The sequence below is a fragment of the Gavialis gangeticus genome, unplaced genomic scaffold (assembly GCF_001723915.1).
Source record: "Gavialis gangeticus isolate Ggan-Ray unplaced genomic scaffold, GavGan_comp1, whole genome shotgun sequence".
Taxonomy (NCBI): domain Eukaryota; kingdom Metazoa; phylum Chordata; order Crocodylia; family Gavialidae; genus Gavialis; species Gavialis gangeticus.
Genome location: NW_017728980.1, coordinates 13032414 through 13041982, shown reverse-complemented (window position 1 = coordinate 13041982; position 9569 = coordinate 13032414). Strand labels below are relative to the sequence as shown.

General features: G+C 66.7%; 2 protein-coding genes across 5 annotated transcripts in view; both read right to left on the bottom strand.

Annotated features, from left to right (window-relative positions):
- Window positions 1-3667, bottom strand: part of USP2 (ubiquitin specific peptidase 2) — a 28228-nt gene extending 24561 nt beyond the window's left edge. The window contains exon 1 of one of the 3 annotated variants that reach the window (XM_019510208.1): window positions 3583-3667. The gene's annotated coding sequence lies outside the window, so the exon portion shown is untranslated. Of the gene's footprint in view, window positions 1-1421; window positions 1556-3449; window positions 3546-3582 lie in introns of those variants that run through there. The other 2 variants (XM_019510201.1, XM_019510186.1) reach the window with 2 other exon arrangements.
- Window positions 3668-5705: 2038 nt separating this feature from the next.
- THY1 (Thy-1 cell surface antigen) overlaps window positions 5706-9569 on the bottom strand; it is a 14103-nt gene continuing 10239 nt past the window's right edge. The window contains exons 1-4 of one of the 2 annotated variants that reach the window (XM_019510227.1): window positions 8259-8308; window positions 7923-8012; window positions 7096-7431; window positions 5706-6447 (exon numbers count right to left, since the gene is read on the bottom strand). In XM_019510227.1, coding sequence (XP_019365772.1) covers window positions 6335-6447; window positions 7096-7431; window positions 7923-7959 — 486 coding nt within the window. In that variant the 5' untranslated portion in view covers window positions 7960-8012; window positions 8259-8308 and the 3' untranslated portion in view covers window positions 5706-6334. Of the gene's footprint in view, window positions 6448-7095; window positions 7432-7922; window positions 8013-8258; window positions 8309-9569 lie in introns of those variants that run through there. The other variant, XM_019510219.1, reaches the window with a different exon arrangement.

Genomic DNA, 9569 nt, shown 5'->3' with positions numbered 1-9569 from the left:
TGGAGCGCCCGTGCGGCGCGCTGCCTGCCGCTGGCACGGGGGGCACGGTGGAGGGCAGGCTGACCCGCACCCGCCATGCCTCACCGCTGGGGATCTCCAAGCATCTGCCACGCCACCCATCCCCAGAGCCTCGCTGCCCCAGGGAAGGACACGCGCCACGGCGCCGGTGACACAGCCACAAGCCCCGGGGCAGCGAGGTCAGCGGCTGGGGTCACATAGCAAGGCCCCGACGGAGCAGGCAGAGCTGTGCAGCGGCCTCGGCTGCAGTATGTGGAGCCAGGGGTCGCTCCCGGGGGTCCCCGGCCCCCTGCAGCCACGTGGGCCGGGGAGCACCGGGCTTGGCCTCCGCCTGCTCCCCCAGTCCAAGGATGCTGGGTCCACCTGAGTCCCGCTCGGGAGTCATCAGCACTAGCAGCTCAGGCCCCCGTCTGTGCCCTAATGAGGCCCCCAGACGCAGGGGCTCGGGTCGTGGGGGCCGTGCACGGCCCTCAGGCCCCACTGCGGTGCGGGAGCTTTGAATTTTCTGCTGGCGGGCGGGCGGGCGAAAGCGATCCGCGTGAAATCGGAGGCCGCTGGAGGGAGTGTCGCGGACGCCGGGGAGGCGACACTAACCACGCTCGGGCCCAGCACAGCAGCGTCTCAGCCCCTGCCCAGCATCGGGCTGGGATCCCGGCCTCTTGAGGAAACAGTCATCCCCCAGTGGGTCGGGAACGTCAAGCCGGCAAAGCCAGCCCGAGCGCACAGACCTGTTTGGGGAGGAGGCCGCTGGGGTGAATAATCCACCTCGGGCGAGGCTGCTCCCTCCCTCCACCAGCAGGAGCTGATGCCCCAGCTCTGCTGCCCTCGGCATGGCAGGGGCTTGGTTGGGAGGCAAGTAGGAGCCGCGCTGAAGGGTGGCGCGACCCGACGGGGACTGGGTGCGTGGGGGCTGCTCCTGGGGCACAGGCCACGCAGCTCCAGGCGAGCTCAGCACTAGCCCAGAGCAGGCTCCCTGGTGCCAGGGCAGCTGTGGGGCCCAGTCCTGGCACAGCCCAGCCCCAGTTCAGTGCCCACCCCAGAGTCCCTCTTCCCCCCACACAGTGCGCATCTTGCAACAGGGCTCCCTCCCTCACGTGCCCCACACAGGGCCGGACTCTCCCCCGCTGATGCAGAGAGCACCTCTCCCGATAGCCCCCCAGCCGGGACCGAGGCAGCCACCTCTGGGGTGAAACAAGCAGCTGTGGAAATTCATTTCCAAGAAACACAATATGAGCTTGAAGCCATTGGGGACAGGGGAGGTATCAGCCAGGACATGCTGCAAGACCACAGAGGCTGAGCCCCGGCGTCAGGCTACGTCGGAGGACATCAGTCGTGTGCCAGCGCCCTGTCCCCAGGCACTCCCGCGCCTCTGCCCTGTGTCAGGAGGGCCCCTCACCGCTTACCATCTAAGATCGCCACTTTTCCGCCAGCTGCCTGCCCCGCGGAGCGTCCTGGGCTGTGTCACACCATCCTGGGCCCCAGGACTGCAAGAGACCAGACACCTGCCCTGAGACCTCGAAGCGGGAGGATCCCAACCAGCCCAGCTTCTCTCTGGTATAATTCCCTGAGCTTTTATAGGCCCTGGGACTTCAAAGGCTGCGGCAGGCCTCAGTGACTCAGGCCTCCCCCCTCTCTGGGAGGCCGCCACTCTGTCATTAGTCCCATTGTGCAGATGGAGAAGCTGAGGCACAGACACGTCCGGTCCACAGTCATGTGGCGAGGGAGAGGCGAGCCTGGGAATGGGACCCAGGAGTCTTGGCTCTCAGCTTTCACCACTAGACTGCCCCGTTTCCTCTTGAGCAGTCTGGAGCTGAAGCTTCAAGGCAGGGAAGCGTGCCGAGGCCTGGCAGCCTGGAGACGCCCTCTGCGAGACAGGCAGGGGCTTGGCCCCACCTCTGGGTGAGGAGAGAGGCCTGGTCCCCTCAGACAACCCCCAAGTGCTGCAGGAGGTTGCAGAGCTGGCCTGGAGGTGCTGGGCTGCACACGAGGGCGGTCACTGAGCCTGTCGGCTGGGCATGACGGAGGGGACCCTGTGCCTTCCCAAACCTGCTGGCAACAGTGCCTGGGCCACGGTGCCTGCCAAGGCAAGGAGTGGGAGGGCAGAGCTCTGTCCCCACCCCTGCACCGACACTGTCCCCGTGGACTTGGCTTCCCCAGCGCCGGCCCGCATGCTAGAGCCATCACGGCACAGGCATTTCACGCTTACCCAAGTGCTGGAGCGGAGTCAAAGCCCCAGAGACACAATGTTCCCGCTTGGAGGTTACCCTGGATCTCAACAAGCTGCACCCAGCACCACAGGACATCCGCCGCCTCCCGGGGCAGGGTCACCTCCCACCGGCGGACGGCTGCTGGGAGCTGGGATGAGAGAAGGGGCCCAGCAGAGCTCGTAGCGGGGGGGGACACCAAATCGAACCCCTCACGGACCCACTCCACCCAGGCCTCCGGGCTCAGGGAGAGGGAATGCCCCCCTCCGAGGGTCCCCAGGGGAAGGGCCTGTTTGCTGCCGGGCGGCACGGTCTGTTATGCCAGGAATGCCTCGCAGCCCATGGGGTTATCTGGGGGGTGGGAGCTGCCTGCACGTTTCTCTTGCTCCATCGCCCAGGGGACGCTGCCTATCAGCGGATCAGCCAGGCACCTTAACTCCTCCGGGGCTCAGCGCAAATCACCTGCTGGCCCCGCTGGCATGACAGGGGGGGCGCGCAGACTGCACGCGGTCTGCGCCGCGGGGCCAGATCCACAACTGTCTCCTGGAGCTGGAGCCAGGAGACACAGGATGAGCTCCTGGCCTGGAGCCCCAGCGCTGCTCCCTGCGTGCAAGGTGCCCAAACCCCCATGGCTCCCCTCTTGGGTGGCAGTGGGCCTTCTCCCACCCACACGTATCACAGAGCTGGCCAAGGCCCCAGCTTTCAAAGCCCTTCTCTGCTCAAGGCCCTGCTTCACAGCACTTCCAGGGGCAGCTTTCCGGTCTGTCCCCTGGGTCCCAAGCTGAGACCTACCAAGTCATGCCACATGCTGCCGAGCAGCAATCAGAGGGCACCAACCTCCGCTGCTGTTAAGTCCAAGCTGGCTCTCAATGCCCGAGCTCTCCACAGCCCGGTCAAGCCCGCCGCACGACACGGACGGACACCCAATGGCCAAGGGGGATTGGTGGGACTGGATGACAAGCAGGCTGGTTTTGAGCCCAGTGGGCTGCATAGGCAAGTGGAGGATGCTTGGTTTTGGGTCGAACGACAAAGAACAAGCAAAAGGCGGGTGCCAGGAGCTGCTGCGTGCACTGCACCCTGGCCAGGACATCGCACCATGCCCTCCCCAGGCTGCTCAGCATCTTCCTTTCCAGGCAGCAACAAACTCGGCTAAGCCCTCCCTGAACTTTCTGTACCTCCCGGGGCCCCAGAACTAGTCCCATAAGCCCCGAGCAGGCCCATACGCACCTGCGTGTGGATGAGCAGGGCTGGAGGGTCACGGTTTGTCATGGGGCGGCACCGGAGCAGCCGAGACGGGCTCACGTCGGGATCGGCGCAGCGCTGGCTCTGGCGCACAAGCAGAAACCCGGTGGCTACTAACCTGTTTGCGGGACAGGAGGGGATGTCTGCGCGGGCAGCTCCGCCGGGGACTGGGCTGGAACAGGCCGAGGGCTGAGCCGGCTGCGTGAGCCGCTGAAGAAATTCTCAGCTCAGGTTACCGGCTAGATAAATATAGCGTCTTATCTGACCTCACTGGGCGCCGGAGCACGCCTCTGGCATGCCAGCCCGGGGAGCTTAAAGGGGCAGCGCAGTGCACACCGGGCCCAGTCCAGCGCGGCCCTGCGCCCACAGAAAGAGGGCACAGCCTGGGAGGCTGGGGGGCACGGGGAACCAGAGGCCCCGGGGGCTGGAGGCAGGGGAGACCAAGGTTTGGAGGGCCTGGAGTGATGCTCTGGGGACAGGGCAATGGGACGGAGCTGGGACAGGCAGCAGGACCTCTGGGTGCTGAAGCAGCCGGGCAGCAGATGCAGGGTCTAAGTCACGGGATGGCAGGCTGCTCTGATCCAGACCCAGCACCTGCTGAGAGCAGGGGGGGCCTGCCCCATCCCCCAGGCCACGGGACCCTACAAGGAGAGGCAGGGACTCGTCTGGGAGACAGGGCAGGGCTGGCTGGGATGGTGCAAACAGACAGGTTGGGGGCAGAGGTCACAGGGCACTTAGCTCCACAAGCGAGGCCCTTCGCAGCCGGCTTTGTCTGGTGGGTCTGTGGCAACAGGTCGGTCGCCCCCGGGGGCTCTGTGGGCTGGGGCCCTGGGAGGAGCCCCGCGCACAGACCCCGAGCAACGTGGATCGGGTGGGACGCTACCCACCGAGGGCTGGTCCCCGAGGCTGACGTGGGGCGCTGGCAGGCGGTGACTCAGTCTGCGCACACCGGGATAATTAGGCAGGATGCAATTAACCTGGCATTTCCCTCCCTTCTGCGTTACAGGCCAGGAATGGGGCAGGCGGCACCGGGAAACCTCCCAGGGCAGCCTCAGCCCTGGCCTCCATCCCCAGGAGGGTGACACCCGCCGTCTGGCTGCTCCCCGCTCTGCCCCGCTGCAGGGAGGGGCCTGCAGCCTGGCATGGCCCCTGCCCCTGGGCCACTGAGGTCACAACCTCCACGTGCAGCACGGTGCGGCACGTGCTGCTGTGACGTGCCACGGCCTCATGTGCACGTGCCGTGCGAGGGGCCATGTGCCCTCTCCTACCTGGCACGGGCTGGCTTGGCCCATGCACGCCCTGGCCTGCACAAAGCTGGGGGCAAACCCCAGTGGGCACCAGCCCGGGGGCGGTGGGCACAGTTCCGCCAGCCTGGGGGGCACTGCCATGGGGCAGGCAGGCGGGCACCGCCCCACTCCCTAGGCCCGGAGGAGGCGGCTGCGATGCACTCACCTGGCTCCAGCGCAGCAGCCAGCGCCGCTGTCTAGGCGGAGCCGCCCGGGCCGCGATGTCACAATGGAGCCCGGTCCCCCCTCCCTGGCCTGGCCTGGCCTGGCCTGGGCCAGGCCAGGCATCCCCGGGCACCTCGCCCTGCGCCCCCGCAAGGAAGACAGGGCCGGGTCGGGCATCCAGTGGATTTATTCTGTGGCAGAGCGGGCACTGCCCCGCCGAGTCGAGCTGCAGCAAGCCAGGGACACGACGACAGCGGGCATGGATCACGGATTGGGGCTGGGCTGCGCCCCCCTCGCTGGCTTAGGGGGAGAGGGTGGGGGTAGGCCTCCCCCGCATCTTCTCGGGGGCCTCTCCCGGCCCCCATTGGCCCAGGGGGCCCCAAAGCAGTGGGGAGGTGCAAAGGGGTCGCCAGCCCCGGCAAGCAGGAACTGCTGGGGGAGGAAGACTGGAGCCCGGACCTGGAGGAAGACTGGGCTGGAGCAAAACAGCTGGAAGCACGGAGGCAGGCGCGCTGGCATCGAGGGGTCCCCACCCCCAGCCTCTGTCCCGAGGGAGACAGCAGCCAGCAGCGACCAGGGGATGGCTGGAGATCTGGCCTCTGGACCCCAGATGAGAGGGAGGGGGATATCCACCTACGGAGACCCCCGAGGCATCGGTGTCTTGGCCTGGGCTGGGCAGCTTGGCCCTGCTCTTGTTCCTGCATCTGGGGAGACAACAAGCCCCAGCTCCGGGAGACCGGAGGGGTGTGAGCATGGGCGTCCCCAGCCTGCTGGGGGGCAAGGAGCCTGCTGGGGGGCTCTGGCCAGGGAGGGGGTGTCTCTAGCTCAGAGAGGGGTCTCTCCGCAGCGGCTCTCTCTCGTCACAGCTGAGGACCGGATTCCAGGGCACGGCGCGGGGCTCGGGATATCGTCTAGCCTGGACCGGCTGTCTCTGCCCCTCATGTGCCACTCAGTTCAAGAAAAAGGTATCCACCCCCCGCCCCACCTCACGCCCAGCTCCTGGAGCAGCCTCTGCACCCCCCCTTGACTGAGGGCTGGAGGCATGGGTCCCTCTCCAGGTCTGAGCTGTGCCCCCCCCTTACTCTGCCCAGGCCCCGCTCTTTGCTCACACTTCCCTAGGACTGCCCCCCACCCCGACCCCGCTGGACAGGCAGACGGACGGGTAGTGGGACGGGCAAGCAAAATCGCGATGGAAGAAGCAGCACTGCCTAGCAGAACGTGAGGGATGGCGCCATGCGCGGGGCCCTGGCATACTACGGGGACCCCCCCAGCGGGTGTGGGGCACGATGACGGGGGGCAGCGCGGCAGCGGCAGGTATACGGCTATAGATAGATAGATAGAGGGATATAGTGCGTGTGTTCAAAGCGTTCGCCTCCTTCCTCGGTCCAAGGGCCGCGGCCTGGCGGCAGGGCACTGCCCTCACAGGGACACGAAGTCCACGGCTTGCAGCAGCGGCAGAGACAGGAGCAGGAGCAGCAGCCACGAGGTGTTCTGGATCAGGAGGCTGATGCCGGCGCACTTCTCCAGCTTGTCTGTGGAGGGAGGGTGCGGGGCGGGGGGGGGAGAGGGAGAGTGAGAGCCCCGCTGGGAGCTGGGGGACGCGGGCCCTCCTCTGCCACTGCTCAGTCCCGTGTCCCTGGGCAAGTCCCAGCCTCCCACAGCGGGGCCGTGGTCTCCCCCAGGACCTCAGGACCCTGTGACTGAGCCAGCAGACCACCTGCCTCATTTCTTGGCTGACTGTGGCCAGCGCTCGCAGGTGCTGGTGACCGTGTTGCACAGCTCCATCCCTTGCGGACCCCAGGAGGGAGATACTGGGCCCCGGGATACAGGGGGGCTACCGGGCTCTGGGGGTGGAAGATCCCTCCCCAAAAGGAGCACAGACAGGGAGGCAAGTCCCAGAAGGGCAGCCCTGCAGGCTGAAGTCCTGCCCCGCCGGAGCAGGTACAGCCAGGGCGGTGCCAAGGCAAGCGCACAGGTTCCCACCGGGTGCGTCTCAGGGTCTGCAGCCACACAGGCTTGCAAGGGGCCTTCAGTCCCTCCCCAGGACTCAGGCTGGGATCCAGCAAACTCGCTCCACGTACGGGCTACCCACAGGTGGGAATGGCTCTCTCGGGTCTCACCCGGTGCTGCGGGGGCAGCAGCAGAGGAAGGAGCAGAGACCTGGCCCCCACCCCACTGACCTTTGATGACGGTGATGTTCTTGATCTGGTGGCCAGTGTAGTCATTGGTGGCCTTCAGCTCGCAGATGTAGACGCCCTCGTCGCTGGTGGTGAAGCTGGACAGGAAGAGGTGGATCAGGTTCCGGTGCAGGGCGACGTTGGAGCGGGACCGGTAGGTGCTCTCCGGGATGTTCATGTTGCTGTTGATCACGCGCTTGCGGGTGTCCCGGGTGATGCTGAACTCGTAGGTCAGGGGGTTGCTGGTCTTGTTCTCGAAGTGGCAGTCCACCCGCAGGCTCTGCCCCAGCAGGCAGGCGCTCAGGTCCCTGATTGTCTGGCACTGGGCAGCCTGGAGCACTGGGACAGGCATGTGGGTCACGCCAGGGCTGGAGAAGCCAGGACCTCCCACCCCGTAGAGGCACTAGCAGGGAGGGGCTCTTCCTGAGCTGGCAGCAGTAGTTTGGCTTTTATCCTCCCCCCATGCTCCACTGGGAGGTCACAACAACACCCAAAACAGGGAATCCCGCAGCTGTCCCTGCACCCAGGCAGGGGCCAAGGAGCATTCGCTCTCCCCAGTGGGGCAGGGATAACTCAGAGGCATCTTGGTCCCTTGCCCAGCCTGCAGAGCATGCACAAAATGAGGCTAGATGGGCCCTGGGGAAGCCATGCGCAGTGGCTGAGGCGCTGCAAAATCCTGCGACCCCTTCCGTAACAGGCCTCCAGCTTCCCCGGGGCCATTTGGGACCCCCCCCGGCTCCAGGGCAAAGCAGCTGTTTGCAGCTGTGGCTGCTCTGCATCTACAGGCAGTGGCCACCAGATGGCATCTGCGCCCACCTCTGCAGCCCTACCTGCCAGGAGCACCCCGATGCTGAGAGTGGGATTCATCTTCCCGCCGGCGCGGCCCACAGGTCTCCGCAGCTCGAGTCTGGGGTCAGGGCCTGGGCAGAGGCAAGAGCGCTGGTGAGCTACAAGGCAGAGGCAGGCTGGGAAGAGACAAGATAGACCCCCCTCACACACACCCAGAGGGGGGAGAGGCGCACACACATCCATGTGCAAGCATGTGCATCCCTACTCACGCAGGGGCAGACACAGCTGGACACAGAAAACCCGCCACGGACCCCCGGGCCCAGATGAACCCGCCTCTGCTGAGCACCGAGAGAAGCATGTGTACTCCCAGGGCGTACCTGAGCTGCGGTGGGCATGCACACAGCCCTCCACGGGATGTGGAGAGGCAGGATCACAAGGCTGGAAGGCAGGTGAGGCTGCCCATCTGCTGCTCATTAAAGGCAGCACGAGTGGGCTGCCCAGCCCTGACAGCCCCTGCACTGCTGGCCCACGCAGACCCCTCCCCTGGGTCTGAGAAGCGGGCAGCACAAGCTTCCCCTTCCTATTCCCTCCCTGAGACTTAGCACAAACCCCTGCCCCTGCCAGGGGGGAGCTGACCACACCAGGCAGGCTGGGCCAGGATGATTCAGAGGATGCGGGAAGAGTGGGGCCGAGCAGGCAGGGAGCCAGCCAGGCCAGGGGTCCAGCACATCTCGGGGCTGGGCCTAGATCTGCTGACCGTTGCCTGGTGGGGACGGGCGGCTGGAGTTTGGAGGGGAGAGCTCTCCAGCTGTCCCTGGCCGGGCTGGGGTGACGTGGGTGGGTGCCAGGTTGATGCACCACACGGACCCCGGTTGCAGCTGCAGCCGCACGTGGGGAACAAATCAGCCGCAGTCAGCAGCATGGCGAAGTGTCTGCGCAGCAAAACCCAGCCGCGGATGCTTCGACCCCAGGAGCCCTGCGTGCTGCCAGGGGGAGCTGGTTTGGGAGGGGAGCATGCGGTAGCCTCCTCTCAGGCCGCAGGGATGGGGTGGGGTGGGGCGGGGGTATGGGCGGCAGGGCTCTGTCTGCACCCTGGGTAGCAGGGGACGCTGGAGGGGTCGGGGCAGAGGAGGGCATGTCCACCCCCGCCAGCCAGGGCCTGCTGCGGCAGGGGGGAGCACGTATGATGCTGCCCCCCCAGTGCTGGCTGCGGGGGAAGAGCGAGGCAGATCCAGCCCCCAGCTGGCACCGGAGCCAGGGAGGCGATAGCTGAGCCGGGAGGTGCTGACGCACCCGCTTTCCACGAAGAAGGCCCCGTGTCTGCCCGACCCCTGGGAAACGCAGCCCCCCTCCGACGCTCCCTGGCCCCGGCGCATGCAACGAGCTCCCCCGAGCTGCGGCAACCCCCCCGGGGCTCCTCCCCTGACCCTGCAAAGCCACCGTGCATGGGAGAGCTGTAAGGACCCAGCCTGCTTCCCCGTCTTCACTGCAGAGCTAGTGGGGAGGATCTGACCTCCACTGGGAGTCAGTGACCGCCCCCCTCCCAGCGGGGGCCACCGCCTGCACTATGAGGGCCAGGGCACTGGGGATGCTGCTAGAAGTGGGGCACGGAGGGAGGCTCAGCGGTGCTGCGCGCCAGGGCGCCCGGGCACGCGGGGGAGGCTCGGCTGGGGGGGCTGCAGTAGCCT